We start from the raw sequence: 17,552 nt of genomic DNA on the forward strand, positions 1-17,552 counted from the left end.
CAGATTTTTAAAATCTCATAACTTCTGTGGGTCAGGAATTCAGGAGCAACTAAGCTGAGTGATGCCGGTTCAGTGTTTCGCATGAGATTTTCCTCACGATACTGACCAGGCCTGCAGTCATCTCAAGGCCTTGACTGGGCTGCGGATCCATTCCCGGATGGCTGACTCCCGTGGCTGTATGGAGATCCCATTTTCTTGCCACATGTGCTTTTCCACTTTTCTCAGAAAGTAAAGTATTTCCCAGAAGCCATCCTTTTAATTCCTTAGCCAGAACTAAGTTACCTGGCCTCCCCTAGGTGAGAGGCAGGGAGAGTATTAGACTGTCCAGCGTCTACATTGGAAGCAAGGGAGAAGGAAGGCTGTAACTGGCTTTTGGGTTAGTATCTTCCATGACTACCCAGCCCTGAACCAATCATGGCCGGCGGCATGGAAGCCTCTCGCTGGTAGGGCCAGGTCCATCAAACCCACATGAACCCATGAACCAAGCAGGATTTGGGGGCAAAGGAGCAGGATGTTTGCTCAAAGGGAGGGCGCATCAGAGAGTACAAAAACATCCATCCACACAAGGGTGTAGGAAGTTCTAAGACAGACTAGTAAGCCAGGACCAGGGGAATAGGGAAACTGAGACAGATAGTTAAACAGCCAAGCAGTTTACAGCCATCTAGTAAATCTCAAAATCCTATCTTCTGTAACCAAGGACACTTAAGAAAACATCTGTAGTTGACTGGATTTTTTTCTGGCTTTTTCCTGACTAATAATCAGTTATTTCTTTTATAGTTTTCACCTGGCACACACATGACAGAAGAGTGGAAACAAGTCACAAATAAGAGTGTGCCAAAATAATAGGAATTGTTTTCATTTTGTAAAAACAAACAAACAAAATGAGTGAATGGTTTACACTTCTCCCTAACCAGAGCGTAAGTAGCTTAAATCATCCTTTTCGGGGAGATATATAGCAGAAATCCAATTAGTGCCATTTGCCAACCACACCCAAGGACAGAAGAAGTTAAGGGAATAAATCTCATTTTGGCACATCAGCATAAAACTGATGAATATTCTACTGAGATCCTCCCCTAAACTTTCAGCCTTTAACCCCCCTGAGAAAACTAAGATCCCAGCGTGGGCTCTTCCTCCCAGGAGCATGCCTGTGCCTTTCCCTTTCCCCTCTTCTTCCCCACAGGCATGTATCTTCTAAACTCTACGGGACCCCACAGGGCTTGCAATCGGGGAGCAGTGGGCAGCGTCAGCTCGTCCCGGGCTAACCCCCTGAACCTGTCCTCGAGGCCCCCTTTTCTCAGACTTCTTAGTGAGCCAAAGCAGCCCAGCCTAGGCTCATTTCCCCGCCTGGTCCCTCTCTTGTTGTTTCTTCTATTCTAGGCCAGTGGTCGGCAAACTGCGGCTCGCGAACCGCGGTCTGCCGCTCTGTTGACTAATGAGTTTGCCGACCACTGACCTAGACTCTTAATTCCAATAATTACAGGCTGTTGTTGTTCCTTGTGATTAAGCCCCTATCCCAGTGGTCGGCAAACTCATTAGTCAACAGAGCGGCGAACCGCGGCTTGCAAGCTGCAGTTTGCCGACCACTGTCCTAGGCCCTTCCTTGTTTCACTGTCCCCAGCTTCAATAAATATTCTCTAAAAATCACCCGGACTTGTCATGTGAAATCTTTCCTGCACAAAGTCAAGAAGGTACACACTGCCAGCCAGCCTAGGCAGACCCACTCAGGGCTAGGTCCCCTTTCCAGTAACAGTTCCACTGTGTGAATGAACTCGTGATTCTTCAAATCAGTCAGTCAATTTTAGTTCTAAAACAAGAGGATGGGAGGATGGGTATGGGTAATAGTTTAAACCCAGGCATGGAGTGGGAAGAGTGTGAAGGGGGGGGGGCAGGAGGTCAGGGTGGTGGAGAGCATTTCAGGGTTAGAGAATGGGCTGTAAGGAGAGTAAGAGGAAGTAAGAGTTAATCATGGCTAGCCATGAATGCCAAGCTATGCTAACATTTCATTTAATACACACAACAGCCACATGAGGTCAGTTTTCTTTAATTCCCTCTAAACTCCATATTCCATCCAGATAAGAAAATTAGAGCTGGAGAAGTTGAGTCATTTGCTTGAGTCACTCACCCGAGAAGTGGAGATTGGCTAGACCAGAATTCAAACCCAGGTCTCTCTGTTTCGTCCCCAGGCTGACTGCACAGATTCCAGACTTCCCTACATAAAGGAACATGCCCTATTAAAGTCACATGAAGTCACTCTTCCTGGAAAGATCTGAAGGCAGCTGCTGCATTCCAGCCCATGTTATCTGATGTGCTTGAAGACTAGAGCTGGAACCTCATTGTGAAACATCTGCAATCCTCATGCTGAGATGAGATTGCTGACTGAATTAAAAACAAGCTATACCAAGGCCCTGGCCGGTAGCTCAGTTGGTTAGAGCATCAGCCATATATGCTAAGGTTCGATCCCCGGTAAGGGCACATACTAGTATAAGAATGTATGCCAGGGCATGTATAAGAATCAACCAATGAATGCATAAATATGTGAAATAACAAATTGATGTTTCTCTCCCTCCCTCCCACCCTTCCTTCCTCTCTCTCTCTAAAACACACACACGCCCTAACCAGTTTGGCTCAGTAGCTAGAGTGTCAGCCTGTGGACTGAAAGGTCCCAGGTTCGATCCCGGTCAAGGGCATGTACCTTGGTTGCGGGCATCCCCAGTAAGAGGTGTGCAGGAGGCAGCTGATCGATGTTTCTCTCCCATCGATGTTTCTAACTCTATCCCTCTCCCTTACTCTCTGTAAAAAATCAATAAAAATAAAAAATAAAACACACACGAACACACACACACACACACACACGCGCGCGCACACACACACACACACACACACACACACACACACACACACACACACACACACACACACACACACAAACTATACAAACACTGACGCCAAAGAACAAGTCCCTCCAACTGTAAAAGGCCCCGCAGCCCTGTCTCTTCCGGGTCTCACCAGGTTAAACCGCCTCAGTGTAGCTGCTCTGCAGCAGCAGCTGGGCCCAAGGGAGGGGCCAGCCCAGGGGCTGTCCACACAGAGCAGTCACAGGAACTGGAGAATGTGCCCACCTAGCTGATTGTGGATGGCATGGGTATATTCCCATTTCTGTAAAATATAATGTAAGTATATTCAAGGAAAAACAGTTTAGACTGGTGGGGAGTCCAGGGACCCACCTTTTTCTCTACTATGCGTTGGGCTTAAAAAAAAAAAAAAAAGCAGAAAAGAACCAATTACATTTAAAACATCATTAGGGGGTACCCCCAAATGTATACAAAACGTATACAAAAATGTATAGCTCAATTGATGTTTCTTTCTTTTTGTATTTAACCCATTGGAATTAATAATTATTCAAAGTGTGTATATATTTTTTGGGGAACACCCTGTAGTTGTTATATCTAGGTAAGTGACATAAAAAAAAACAAAACAAAAAAATACACAAAGAAACTGAAGGCAAAGCCAGGCCCAACCTCAGGAAACTCTAAGGAAGGAATGATTCCTCCCCCAACCTCACCGCCCAGCCTTAGCCCGGGGCCCTGAACAGCATTCCTGGGAGCGAACACCTGAGCCTCCAAGTCTCCCCACTCCCGCACAGAACGCAGCCTTCCCCGCGCACAGGCCTGCACGAGAAGAGAGGGTGCGTGGCCCCCAAGGGCCAAGAGTCAGCCCTTGAAGTGCGGCCCCACTGAGTCCGCCCTGCGGAGCTGGCTCGGTGGGCTGCGCGAGGCACCGCGTGACCGCGGCCACGTGACGCGCGCGGGGCGGGCCGCCAGCGCCGCAGCTGCCCCTGCAGCGGGAGGTGTCGGCGTAAGTGGGGAGCGGGGCTGTGAGGACCTCCTCGCGGGCAGGGGCAGGGGTGGGGGCGGCCGGGTTTCCGCGCGCTGTCCTGTCCTCCGGCACCCGGAGCCGGGACCCCAGCGACCGGCTCGGACTCCCTCCTAGGCGGGGCTGGAGGGCAATGGGATCGCCTTCGGGGTGGGGGAAACACTCCTGAACCCACCGAGGGCCGAAGCGGTCACTTCCGCCTCGGGCCTTCCCACTCTGAGCGCAGTGCGGGGGAGCAAATGCCCTCCTAAAACGATTACCTTTTCCCTGTGTGCTTTGGCGGAAACTGAAGATCCACAAGCAAGGCCGGCAGGTGGGAGAAAACACATCTCTCCAGCAAAGCCCACGGCCCCCACCTGCCCTGCTGACCCAAGATGAACCGCTGCCCCCTGCAGTTAATGAGCCTGTGGGTAGAGAATATCCAGCGGGTGGGGGTGGAGGGATGGGTCGAGCTACAAGACATTGAGTACTGTGGTTACATACATTCTCTTATTTAGTATTCACCATCGTGAAATTGGTCAGGTAGGTACTTATGTTCCCATTTTCACATAAGAGAAAACAGGCTCAGAGAATTTGGTTCCTTAGACCAAGGTCCTGGTAAAGGAAGTGATTGAGATTAGAACTCAGGTCTGTGCCACAGCGGCGCCACCTGGTGGGTGATGGCGGCACTGGGCCCAGCTGTCAATTCCTCTGTGAACTGATAGTGCCTTCCTCTTCCTGGCTCAGATGCCAGGGGACCAGGTGTTGCTGCGTGAGAGGGGCTTCTCCTCTAAGCCAAACACCTGCATCCCTTTCTCCCCGCCCCTTATAATTGAGTCCTTTTCTCACCTGCCCCCTGCAGAACAAGATGAAGCTCATCATCCTGGACCACTATTCTCAGGCCAGTGAGTGGGCCGCCAAATACATCAGGAACCGCATCATCCAGTTTAACCCAGGACCAGACAAGTACTTCACCTTGGGGCTCCCCACCGGTGCGTTATGTGATGGAGAGGGGGCCATGGATGCTCAGTGGGAGGAGAGTAGGTATTAGGGGGTTTTAGGGAGCCAGGGGACTTGAAGGAGGACTCTGAGGGACCGGTGCTGAGTGAACAACTCCCCTGCCTCCTGGACACACAAAATAGAGGACCCAGCTTCCTTTGTAGGTGGTTGGGTTGCTGCCTGCTCCTGAAGACTCCTGGAGCAGGAAGAACTTGATTTTTGGCTACATCCTAAGTCAGCCCTGTCAGCGATGGGTTCCTTCGCAGGATTAAGTCCCATTGCCTTAAGGCATACATTTTATGTAACGAGTGAATTTCTTTTCTGTGCATCTGGAGTGCTGCTATCTAGTCCCACCATCCAGTCCGTTTCTTTGGGAAAAATCAGAATGTTGCCTTTATAGGAAGATATTTTGATCGCAGCTCCTCCAAGCAAATATCCTGATTATTTCTTTCAGAAGCGGTCTTCCTGCCTTTTTTTATGTGTTTTATGACTTGCTCTTTAATAAGACTCAACCTGGGAGTTTGCTGTTCCTCAGGGAAATCTTCTCTGAACCCTCAGGCTGGCCTGTGCTCACCCCTGTCACAGCTGCAATTACTGCTTCTTGTCCCCATTCTGAGATAGCTCTTCCAGGGTGGCTGCTATATCTCTCGCTTCTCTGCATCCCCTTCACGAGCCCCTGTGCCTCACACAGAGTAGTTGCTCAGAGAATGTCATGTTAGTAATTAAGTCTGATGTTCACTCAAGTACTGATCACAGTCATTTCAATCATCAGCGTGCTGCACGCTGGGGATTTAGCAATGGACAAAACAGACACAGCTCTGCCCCTCTGGGGCTTACAGTCTAGTGGGGAACTAGGCAGTAAACAAGCATGACATGCAACATTTGGGGAGGACTTCAGATCTGACTTGCTTGAAGCAGCCCTGACTCATTCCTGGGTGCCCTCTGGGCTTCCAGGGGTGGGGGTGGGGGGCTGAAGGGCGTTCATGGCTGTGCCCTCTCTTGTAGGGAGCACCCCACTTGGCTGCTACAAGAAGCTAATTGAGTACTATAAGAATGGAGACCTGTCCTTCAAATATGTGAAGACCTTCAACATGGACGAGTATGTGGGTAAGTTTTTCCCTTTCAGTCCTTATCTGGTTCCAGGAAGAGTCCGAACTCCTCCCCATCGCAGGCTGGAGAGGAACTCGGAGTGTCCGGAAACCAGTGACATCTGGTGGTAGGCTAAATTACTGATACCTGTCTCTTCCAGGCCTTGGTTTACTCAGCTATAAAATGGGGCCAATAAAACTGACCTCATAGGTTGTAAGCATTAAATGATATCACACATGTGGAAGCCTCCTATATAGAGCAGGCACTTAGTAAATATTCTAGTATTTTCTCCTTTGCCTCCTTCCCAACTCCATGCCCTTTCTTTTTAGAGCAAATGATTGGAAATGGGACATGGCTGGGTGTGTCCCCGTGTCTCTGTCTGGACTTTCTCTCCAGTGTTCATCCTCTAGCTCCCCTTGCTGCCAGGTATATTGGGAGGGGAGATGAGACTGGTGTCTTTTCCACTACTGAAAAGCTACACCACCTTGGTCTCCGTCACCTCCTTCCATGCCCAACCATCCCCCCTATAATTTTGTAATGGTTTCACTTTAAACGTTTTTTTAAAATTGTAGCAAAATACACATAACATAAAATGTACCATCTTAACCATTTTTATGTGTGTTCAGTAGTGTTAAGCACAGTCATATTGCTGTGCAACCAATCTCCACAACGCTTCATTTTGCAAAACTGAAACTATACCCATTAAACACCAACTCCCCATTTCCCACTCCTGCAGCCCCTGGCAATCACCATTTTACTTTCTCTATGAATTTGACTACTCTAGGTACCTCATATAACGAATCATACAGTATTTTGTCTTTTTTGTGACTGGCTTATTTCATTTAACATGCTGTTGAGGTTCATCATGTTGTGGCATGTGTCAGAATTTCCTTCCTTTTTAAGGCTTACTGTAAACATTCTTGATGTTTAACATTAAGCATTAAATATTCACTTTAAGCATGCTTTTTCTTCTTGACTGAAAAAAAACCTTTTGGGAAGCCCTGACATAATTCTTACTAACCATCTGGTATTCAAGTTGGGGTTCAGGCTGAGCAGGGTGTAATGAGGTGAGTGGTGGGGTTTGGAGGCACAGGGTGAGGGGTGTGCATGCTTCCTTTCCCAGATAGGCATAGCTTTACCCCTAGGTACCTAAGCCACCCCCAGAAGCCCAGATTAACTCTGGCCTCCAGCCTAAGGTTATTCTCCTGTGAAAAGATCAAAATGAGGGGATTCCTCAGGCCTCTGGGGTGTAGCTAAGCTACTCTGGCCCAATCCTGTAGTCATAGGGGGTGGTGGTTACAGTTAGGGACATCAGCTCAGCTTATCCCAAGGGAGTGAGGGTCGGAGGGCTGGTGCCCAGGGTTCCCTGGCTGGCATTTCCCTGAAAGCATCTCTGGGGGCCTGGGGATATCCTGGCCTCCTCCCGGGAGGAAGGCTCTGGCTCCGCCTGGGCATGACTGAGTGTGGCCATGGCCCCACAGGTCTTCCTCGAGAGCACCCAGAGAGTTACCACTCCTTTATGTGGAACAACTTCTTCAAGCACATTGACATCCACCCAGCAAACACCCACATCCTGGATGGGAATGCAGCTGACCTGCAGGCTGAGTGTGATGCCTTTGAAGAGAAGATCCAGGCTGCAGGCGGGATTGAGCTGTTCGTTGGAGGTGAGCTCGACATTGCACAGGCGTCTAGGCCAGACCCAGCATGGTTAGACACATGCTGTCTCAAATAGCTTCTTCTCTATGCTAGTGACTGTAGGAGCCACTCATTACTCTGAGGAGGCAGGGAAGGCAGAGTGGGACCCCTAGCTCCCTGCCCTGGTTCTGCTGCTCAGCAGCTGTGTGACATTGGATAGCTCCTCTTTCTGCACTTTAGTGCCTTGTCTGTAGATTGAGGGTTTGAATTTGGGCTCTGAGATTTTGTTTCCCAATCTTAAAGTTTTATAGCTCAGTCATAGGACTTATCTAAACAGGTAAAATCACATGTAGTCCCAGAAGACTCCTCACTCAGCTCCTGCACGCTGTAAATAGCCAAGTGAACTCCAGGGAAGTTTTGTGATTTGCCCAAGGTTAGCTGGCCAGAGTGGTGGAGACAAGGCAGGACACCTAGGGTGTCCCCGTCTCAGATTTGTGCCTTTGTTCTCACCCTGGGCTGCCCTCTTACATTTCCATGTGTTGCCAGCTCCGGAGTCACCCACAGGGGTGTGAAGTTGGACTGCCTTTTACTGCTTTGGATTTAACTTTATTCAAGAGTAGAGGCCCGGTGCAAAACATTCGTGCACTCGGCGGGGGAGGGGGGCCCTCAGCCTGGCCTGCACCCTCTCCCAGTCCAGGAGCCCTCGGGGGATGTCCAACTGACAGCTTAGGGGAGTGGGCCTAAGCCTGCCTTCGGACATCCATAGTGCTGCCTCGGAGGCGGGAGAGGCTCCTGCCACCGCGGCTGCGCTCGCCAGCCAGCCAGCCAGCCAGCCAGCCAGCCAGCCGTGAGCCCAGCTTCTGGCTGAGTGGCGGTCCCCCTGTGGGAGCGCACTGACCACCAGGGGGCAGCTCCTGCATTGAGTGTCTGCCCCATGGTGGTCAGTGCATGTCATAGTGACCGGTCATTCCGCTGTTTGGTCGATTTGCATATTAGCCTTTTATTATATAGGAAGGAGGATGGGGAGAAAGAAGCCAGGAGTGCTCATAAAGTTGGCAGCCCCTGTCCAGGCCCTGTGTGTATTTTATTCACTGTGACTACTCTGGTAGCAGGACCCCTGATATTAGCAGGAGAGAGAGAGAGAAAGAGAGGTTACACGTCAATGATCTGGGGAGGAGGAAGCTATTTGGAGTCCCCTTTACCTAGCTTTTTGAGGATGGTAGCAAGTTAACAATGGCTGTGTGTGCCCTAGAAAGAAAAGGGTGGGAGGGGGAGAGGGAAAGATCACGTGCTTAGTGTTCCTGCCCAGGAGAAGAGAGACATGGTTTTCAAGTTTTGTAGACCCCGAATGGGGAAGGAGAGAGCGTCCACCCTTGCAGTCTGAGGCCCCTGGCACTGATAGGGCTGCCCTCTCTCCTGGGCAGGCATCGGCCCCGACGGACACATTGCCTTCAATGAGCCGGGCTCCAGTCTGGTATCCAGGACCCGTGTGAAGACGCTGGCCATGGACACCATCTTGGCCAATGCTAGGTTCTTTGATGGAGATCTCGCCAAGGTGCCCACCATGGCCCTGACGGTGGGTGTGGGCACTGTCATGGATGCCAGAGAGGTAAGGGTGCAAGGGGTCCACAGGCCTTCACTGCGGATTGGACTGGTCTTTTTTGTTAAAAAAATTTAACTCTACAGGTACCACCTAAATACATTTGTATTAAAAATGAAGACATTATGAGGATAAAATCCCAACTGACCCTATCGGTGTTCCTCCTCCCTCTTTGGAGGGAACCATTATTCCCAGTGTGAGGACTGCCCAGGAGACCGCAGGCTCCCTGGCCTGTGCATGTAACCTTTTCGAGCTGCTCACAGGCAGAGGAGCCCAGCAGTACTGGTGTCTGAGTATGACTTTGCACCTGCCCAGGTACCAAGATGGACCTCTGGTTCCCTGCAGTTGGGGGCCACTGTTTGAAGGGAGCTCCTATAGCTCCAGCATGTTGGTGGATACTAGGATAGCCCTGAGTTCAGGGATTCATAAATGTGGGAAATTAAGTGTCCTAAACTGAATTTAGTACTTTTTTTCCTAGAAAGTTGAGTAACATTTGAATTTTTTGTGTGGTTCTAATTTCCTACTGTCTTTCATTAGAATTTTAGAAGCATTTTTTCTTCCTGGGTTATATTTAGTGGGAAGCAGCCACAGATATTTTAACTTTAAGCTTCTTTGCCTAGTTCTGTAAACAAACATCTAAGTCTAAAGTGAACGCTTGTGAAAGGTGCAATGGTGCCAGATTTCTTCTGGGTAGCTTCAAGTCGGTACCTAGGGTCACTGCTGTTCTTGGCCTTGTGGCTTTCAAACCTCCCTGTCGTGTTAGTGAATGCTAATCTGAGAAAGAGCCTGGGCTGGATATCAGGAAATTCTCTCTTCTAAAATTAGATCTGGAATCCTGAACAAAGAGCCATATTTTCTCTATGCCTCTGTTTTCTCACCTTTTAAGGAATAGTAGCTCTGGCTGGTGTGGCTCAGTTGGTTGAGCATTATCCTCTGTACCAAAAGGTTGCGGTTCTATTCCTGGTCAGGGTACATGCCCACGATTTGGGTTCAGTCCCCGGGAGGCAACTGATCGATGTTTCTCACATCCATATTTCTCTCTCTCCCTTCCTCTCTAAAATCAACAAAAACATATTTAAAAAGAAAAAAAGAAAGAACAGTAAACCCTGTTCACAATTCCATGGTGCAAGTGAATTACAAAGGAAATCTATAGAGCTGAGGTTCTTTATGATCACTGTCCACTACTTGCTTTCTTGGTATTTCAACTGTTGAAAGGAGTCTGTGCCTTTGTTTCATTTAAACAAAAAGCATTACCCAAGTCACATTAGTAGGTCTAATACTCGGAACTGAAAGTGACCAGATTAAGTGGCAGCCTTGTTGGGATTTGACCTCACCATCCGCCTAGGACCTCCTAGAACCCAGTGTCACAACTGTTGGGGTAAGAGTGGGCCTTTGTAGGGCACGTCTGTTCACAGGGCACTTGCAGCCACCATCAAAGGTGCCAGGAGACACTATGGAGTGTCAAGAACATGCACTTAGGGTCAGAAATGACCTGGGGCAAATCACTTAACCCTGGCCCCAACCTCAGCCCATTCTTTATAGGACAAGGAATAATGATGCTCCCTACTCAGGCAACTTGTGTGATAACGTAGGGTAGTGGTCGGCAAACTCAGTCAACAGAGCGGCAAACCGCAGCTTGCGAGCTGCATGTGGCTCGAGAGCCAGTTTGCCGACCACTGACGTAGGGGGAGCCCGGAGCAGAGTGTGCTGCCTGGTTAAGACTTACAATGGGTACAGAGAACAGTATTCCTTACAGCTGTTTGGGGCGGCCACACTGGAGTTCAAGTGCCTGGACTTACGGTTTCGCTGCTCCTCCTCTGTCATGGGCTTGTTCTCTGATCCCCAGGTGATGATCCTCATCACAGGTGCTCACAAGGCGTTTGCTCTGTACAAAGCCATTGAGGAGGGAGTGAACCATATGTGGACTGTGTCTGCCTTCCAGCAGCATCCCCGCACCGTGTTTGTGTGCGATGAGGATGCCACCCTGGAGCTGAAAGTGAAGACGGTGAAGTATTTCAAAGGTTAGGGAGGGGCAGGCTTGGGAGTAGGTGGCCAAGTTCAGAATATGCCAGGAGTCGGGAGTGGATCTAGCTTTCATGCTCTGGACATTTTAACCAACTCTGATTTTAATAAAAATCAAAAGCTGTCTCAGAATACACAGTCATTTCTCTTCCATCCATAACTGTGAGGGTCCATTTCTGGAGACTAGTTTGCTCGGAGGAGGAAGAGAGAATGAAAAGTTGTCCAGGGCTATGTGATGATCTCTGTGGGACTATTGAGCCTCAGACTGTCTGTCTTCCCTGCTCTCACACAGGCCTTTCCCTGTAGAAAAGGCACCGAACTGTCCTGAGGATCTTGTTCTTTTACTTCAAAAGGACACACTGCTTTAAGCAAACATGTATGAAAATCCTTTTACTGAGCAAATTAGGAATTTGTTCTTTGCTGAAAAGATTATTTTAATGGCTAACTCTCCTGGAGATTGGGTTTACAAAAGTCCTGTGGATTCCAGCATTTATTGGGAATAACAATTTCTTTTCTATTCTTAGTGTGGTTATCATTTGCAGCCACACAGAAAGCATGAGTTGATATCAGTTCTAGGACAAAATTTGAGAGCTCCTATATTCCTGTTGACAGTTGTGGAACTCTGCCTCTACCTCCATTAACTACTTTGTTTTTTAATTTTTTTGTAGGTTTAATGCTTGTTCATAACAAGTTGGTGGACCCCTTGTACAGTATCAAAGAGAAAGAGACAGAGAAAAGCCAGTCTTCTAAGAAACCATACAGTGATTAACCTGTGCTAATCCTAGTGCCAAGTACCTCACCAGGACAGGCAGGTCTTTCTGGAAATTCTCTTGAGGACAGAATTGTGTTTTTTTTAATCCAGTACTCCGGATAAATGGGTGAACTTAACTGTTCTTGGCTCTGCAGTGTGGAGCCTATTTGTGGAGTTTAGCTATGGGAGAAATGACTTGTCTGTAACTTATTAATCAGAAAAAAAATCACTCCGTATTTTGATGTCTGCTCTACACAGATTAGGGGGTTTCGGCTTTTTGTTCTGCCTGACCCTGTTCACACGTACAACACACTCCTGTTGGGAATCTCTATCATGTGCAGGTTCTCGGCTGGGGAAACAGAGGCTTATTGTATTGGACAAACCCTCTTTGGAGAGGCTTCAGAGCCCCTCTGGAGCAAGCCTGCCCCTTATTTGAGAATCACTGCTCCAGGTGAAGGGACAAACTCTCAATGTCTAAGTCCCTCTGGTCAGTAACAAGTGCCATGGAAAGAAAACTGCCCCCTTCTTTCCTCGGTTTCTCTCTCTCTCTCAGTTGGCCTTTCCATGAACCCTGAGGACTCCTTGGGGGAGGACTTGGGAGGGAAGGGCTAAAGAGAAGGCTGTTCTGATAAGCTCGGAGCCTTGAGAGGCTCAGCAACGTCAAACTCCTCTCCCTCAGGGACCCTTCAGCACCTGAGGAAGGCGAGAAAGGCAGAAACCCTTTTCCCACCAGAGCCCTGTGTTTTTGTTCCAAGACCTCCCTGTGGCACCCCCTTTTACATACTCATTAGTAAGTAGAAGGTCCATTGGAGCAACAGACGCTGGCACGGTTTCAATGTGGTGTTCAGCCAAGGTGCTAGGGGCTGGGCAAGCAGCTCATTGATGAGTTTAGTCCATTGGTCGGCAAATTCATTAGTCAACAGAGCGGCAAACCGCAGCTCGCAAGCCGCATAAGGCTCGCAAGCCGCAGTTTGCCGACTACTGGTTTAGTCACAACACGAGTGACGTGCTCTCCTGCTTCCATAGGAGCTGAGTGCCAAGACAATATACAAATGCTTCTAAGGTTGCCTTTCCCCACCTAAACTGCCCCTCACCTCTCGGGTTCATGTTGTATGCTCTGATGTTTCTAGAACATGAGGAAATGGAACCCTTTTGTCTCTTTATCCTTTACCTCTGCTCACAAGATGAGTTTATTGCTCTGTCTTCCTTTTACCCTCTTAAGCCTCCTCCCTTCTACCTTTGTGCCTGTTTCAAGCTGCTGCCGCCTCTGTTTCTCATGAAGATTTTCCAGAGCCAGCTCAAGCCTCTAAGTGCTGTTTGGTACCAGCATTTTGTCTTTTCATGTGTGATTGTGCTGTCATTCTGTTTTAAGCTGACAGATCAATAGACTTGTTTACAATGTGATTTTTCTATTAAATCCAATGTTTTCAAATTTGTCATTTATGGACTTCCACCACCCCCACCCTCCCAAAGGTTAGAAGATGGTCTGGGTTCATATATATTTGGGGAATAGCTGGTGAACAACGCTTTACACTCACTCCTCACAACCTCTCTGCAGGAAGTCACAATCATAGCAACTGTAGATCTTTTTCACTTACTGGCGGAAAAGAAAATATGTCATAAAAGTGAGGTGAAAAGCGCCTGTGTGAAAAATGGTAGGAATGAAAAGTTGAGCAATAAATTGTTCATGTTCTAACTGTACTTGGGATCCAAACAAGGATACAGCTGTTAAAAAGAATAAGGCAGATCTGTGACCAGAAGGGATATAAAAACAAAAACTGCATGGTATGGAAAATAGGTTTACTTTTTTTGTTTTTAAAGTTAAAAATCAATATAATGGCATATCTTAGGTCAATATAACTGAAGTACAAGTAGAAGTTGGAAGAAGGGTTTAATTTTTTATCAGTTATATTGACATATAGTTTATGTGCTGGGTGGGATTAATTTTTAAGAAGGTATGTTATAGAAAAAATATATTAGAATGAAATGAAAAAGGATTTAGTGATGACAGCCAAACTGGCGATGTGTGAACTCAGGACCTTCAAAAGATCTGTCTTGCCTGACAGTCGTGGCTCAGTGGTTGAGCATTGACCTATGAACCAGGAGGTCACAGTTTGATTCAGTCAGGGCACATGCCCAGGTTACAGGTTAGAATCCCCAGTGGGGTGTGCAGGAGGCAGCAAATCAATGATTCTCTCATTATTGATGTTTCTCTCTGTCTCTCTCCCTTCCTCTCTGAAATCAATAAAAACAAAGGTGCTTTAAAAAATGAGGCAGTAGCCCCGCCAGGATGGCTCAGTAGTTGAGCATGGACCTATGAACCAAGAAGTTGATTTGGGTCAGGGAACATGCCCAGGTTGCAGGCAGCTGATCAATGTTTCTCTCATATGTGTTTCTACTTTCCATCCCTCTTCTTTACCCTCTGTAAAATGAATAAAAACGTATTTAAAATAAATAAAAAATGAGGCAGTATTGAGAGGTCAAAGCAACCTGTTAAATGGGCCTTCCAATGGCCAGGTTGTGACAGTTTGGTCAATGAATATTTAATACTAGTGGCCCGGTGCATGAAATTCATGCATGGGGGGAGGAGAGGGGGAGGGTGTCCCTCACCCCGGCCTGCACCCTTTCCAATCTGGGACCCCTCAGGGGATAACCGGCAGTCAGACATCCCTCTCACAATCCAGAACTGCTGGCTCCTAACCGCTCGCCTGCCTGCCTGATTGCCCCTAACTTCTTCCTGCCAGCCTGATTGTCCCTAACTGCTTCTCTGCTGCCTTGATTGCCCCTAACCACCTCTGCCTCAGCCCCGTATCCAGGACCCAGGATTCCCTCCTCCAGCCGACCACAGGCACCTGGGATCCGGGCTTCCCTCCCTCTGGTCAGCCATAGGCGCCCAGGCCGGCTGCAGCCACAGGGGATGGTGGGCAGGTGGCTTCGCCTGGGCTGCAGCCGCAATGCTGGTGCCTGGGACCACGGGTGGGCGGCTTCTCTGTCTACCAGGCTATAGCCAGCCTCAGGTGCTGGCACCTGGACCACAGGTGGGCAGCTTCTCCGTCTTCCCTGGGATGCAGTGTGGGCGACTTCTCCGGCTGGCTGCGGCCTGGGATCATGGGGCAGGCAGTTTCTTCGTCTCCCGGGCTGCAGCCAGCCTCAGATGCTGGGGCCCAGTTTCTCCGTCTCCCCCAGGACGTGGGGCAGGCAGACAAGTCGCTTCTGCTGCTGGCTGCAGCCTGGCATCATGGGGCAGGCGGCTTCTTCATCTCCCGGGCCGCAGCCAGCCTCAGGCGCTGGGGCCCAGTTTCTCCGTCTCCCCCAGGACATGGGGCAGGCAGCTTCTGCAGCCTGGCTGTGACCTGGGATCACGGGGCAGGCAGCTTCTTGGTCTCCCTGGCTGCAGCCAGCCTCAGGTGCTGGCCCCCGACTTCTCCAACTCCCACAGGCCCAGAGCGGCTGGGGGGCGGGGCTGCAGCCACCTCTTCAGGTTAATTTACATACTCACTCTGATTGGCTGTTGGGCATAGCAGAGTGATGGTAATTTGCATGTTTCTCTTTTATTAGTGTAGATAGCTAAGTAGAAAAAGTCAAGTCTGAAACCCCAAGTCTGATACTCAAAAAAAGGGGAAAAGATTAAATATACATGGAGAGCTGTATTTCAGGAAGAGTGGATAGAATGTGTTTCAAATGGCAGCATGTTGACACAAATGTGTCACCTCTTCTATTAAATTTGTCCGTTTACAAAATAGAGATGGATATAAGAGCCTGGCCCACTATTCCCCTCCAGAATGGCATACCCCCTTACTTCCTCAGATCTCTGCTCAAATGTCACTTATCAGAGAGACCTTCCTTGGCCCTCCAACGTAAATAGAAATCCCAATTCCCTCTTTCCCACTGCTCTATTTCTCAGACCTCTGCCACCTGGCATGATTTTGTTTCCCACTAAATGTAAGCTTCATGAAAGCAGACTCTAAATACTGCTCTGTCCTGTCCCTATCAGTGCCTTGATTTCTAGAAGATACCCATTATTTGTTGTAAGCCTGACAGTTACCCCCAAGAGTAGTTATCATATACAATAACCAAGGGAAATAACAGCATATTATTTGACTAGGGGCCTGGTGCACGAAATTCGTGCAGGGGTGGGGGTCCCCTCAGCCCAGTCTGCCCCCTCTCACACACTGGGAGCCCTCGGGATATCCTACTGCCTCCCTTTGTGGGAGGCGACCGGGCTGATCAGGGAAAGGCACCATCACCCCGCTGCTGCAGCCACTGCCAGTCACCACAGCCACCAAGGTGTTTTCATCAACACAGACTCCAGTCCCTTCATCATGAAAAAAATGACAACTTTAGGCATTTTCAAGATGTGTCTTTCATAGGATATGACATTTCTTTCTTTTTTCTTTTATCCTCACCTGAGGATATGTTTCCATTGATTTTTAGAGAATATGGAAGAGAAAGGGAGAGACAGAAAGAAATATCAAAGTGAGAGGAACACTTTGATTGGTTGCCTCCTGCATGAGCCCTGACCTGGGCCCCAGCCAGGGAGGAGCCTGCAACCTAGGTACATGCCCTTGATCAGAATCGAACCCGGACCCTGCGGTCGGCAAGCCTAGGCATTATCCACTGAGCCAAACCATCTAGGGCAGGATATGACATTTCTTAGCCCTCCAGCAGCAGACCTTCATTTTTTTTTCTCCAAGAGTGTGGTGGAAAAGCCCTAGATCACCTTTTTGGATTCTTATACCCAAGTTACTAAGAATATTACCAGTGGCATACAGGGAGCTTAGCCAATGAGTGGTAAGAAAAGGTGTTTCCTCTGTAGTTCACACCTATCGCCTCTGATCTCCGGCTCCACCCCTGCCAAGGCCTAAAGCCTCCGGGCTTGGGCAGGGCCCTGCTAGCTCCCTCCAATTGCGGATTCCTCCCCTGCCCAGGCTCCAAGTCTCTGGCCAAGGCTTGGTGCCTGGACAGGGGCCCCCCAGCTCCCTCCGATCGCCTGCTCCGCCCTGCCCAGAACCAAAGCCTCGGGGCCTGGGCAGGGGGTCCCCCAGCTCCCTCCAATCGCCCGCTCTGCCCCTGCCCAGGACCAAAGCCTCGGGGCCTGGGCAGGGCCCCCCCCCCCCTACAGCTCCCTCCAATCGCCTGCTCCGCTCCTGCCCAGGAGCCCCCTGGCTCAGGCCCTTCCCAGGTTGCTCAGGACCCACGCGGGGCCTACCCTGGAGTGACCTGGGTGCTGAGAAAGTTCCCAGGACCCAGGCTGCTGGGTGCCTATGTATGCAAATTAACCTCCATCTTTGTTGGTTAATTTGCATACTCTGATTGGCTGTGGGCGTAGCGGAGGTACGGTCAATTTACATGTGTGTCTATTATTAGGTATGATAATGGATTAGCAAACTGGTCTATTGAGGATACAAATTTGATGCCTCTTTCTTGGGAATCAAAACCCTTACTATGACGAGATGCATCAGTTTCCAAGGAGATATTGTGACAGAATGCTGAGCATCCTCTGGCTCAGAGAAATATGGGAATCCTTGGAATTGTGCAAGACTAGACTGTGGGTGCTGAAAGCTGAAAATTATAACCATTTGTTAAGAACATCATCAAAGCCAT

At 49.1% G+C, this 17,552-nt stretch overlaps 1 protein-coding gene across 4 annotated transcripts; it reads left to right on the forward strand.

The window, feature by feature from the left end:
- The first annotated feature begins 3,747 nt into the window (after window positions 1-3,747).
- GNPDA1 (glucosamine-6-phosphate deaminase 1) lies at window positions 3,748-13,383 on the forward strand. 4 transcript variants are annotated; one of them, XM_080672102.1, is made up of 7 exons: window positions 3,748-3,855; window positions 4,715-4,844; window positions 5,857-5,958; window positions 7,422-7,604; window positions 9,000-9,184; window positions 11,022-11,180; window positions 11,866-13,383. In XM_080672102.1, exons 2-7 carry the CDS (start codon window positions 4,721-4,723, stop codon window positions 11,869-11,871), a joined length of 759 nt encoding a protein of 252 aa, XP_080528228.1. In that variant the 5' UTR covers window positions 3,748-3,855; window positions 4,715-4,720; the 3' UTR covers window positions 11,872-13,383. The 4 variants fall into 4 exon arrangements, with proteins under 4 accessions (XP_080528228.1, XP_080528226.1, XP_080528227.1 ...); XM_080672100.1 differs by having other exon boundaries at window positions 11,022-11,196; window positions 11,866-13,377; XM_080672101.1 differs by having other exon boundaries at window positions 3,840-4,186; window positions 11,022-11,196; window positions 11,866-13,377.
- The last annotated feature ends 4,169 nt before the right edge of the window (window positions 13,384-17,552 follow it).

Source organism: Plecotus auritus (assembly GCF_963455305.1).
Source record: "Plecotus auritus genome assembly, chromosome: 6".
In the NCBI taxonomy this organism is placed as follows: domain Eukaryota; kingdom Metazoa; phylum Chordata; class Mammalia; order Chiroptera; family Vespertilionidae; genus Plecotus; species Plecotus auritus.

Excerpts from the sequence above, each read along its gene's own strand:
- GNPDA1 (XM_080672100.1), top strand. The coding sequence starts at position 4,721 with ATGAAGCTCATCATCCTGGACCACTATTCTCAGGCCAGTGAGTGGGCC. Across the intron at positions 4,845-5,856 it reads CACCTTGGGGCTCCCCACCG|GGAGCACCCCACTTGGCTGC; the intron begins GTGCGTTATGTG and ends CCTCTCTTGTAG. Across the intron at positions 11,197-11,865 it reads GACGGTGAAGTATTTCAAAG|GTTTAATGCTTGTTCATAAC; the intron begins GTTAGGGAGGGG and ends ATTTTTTTGTAG.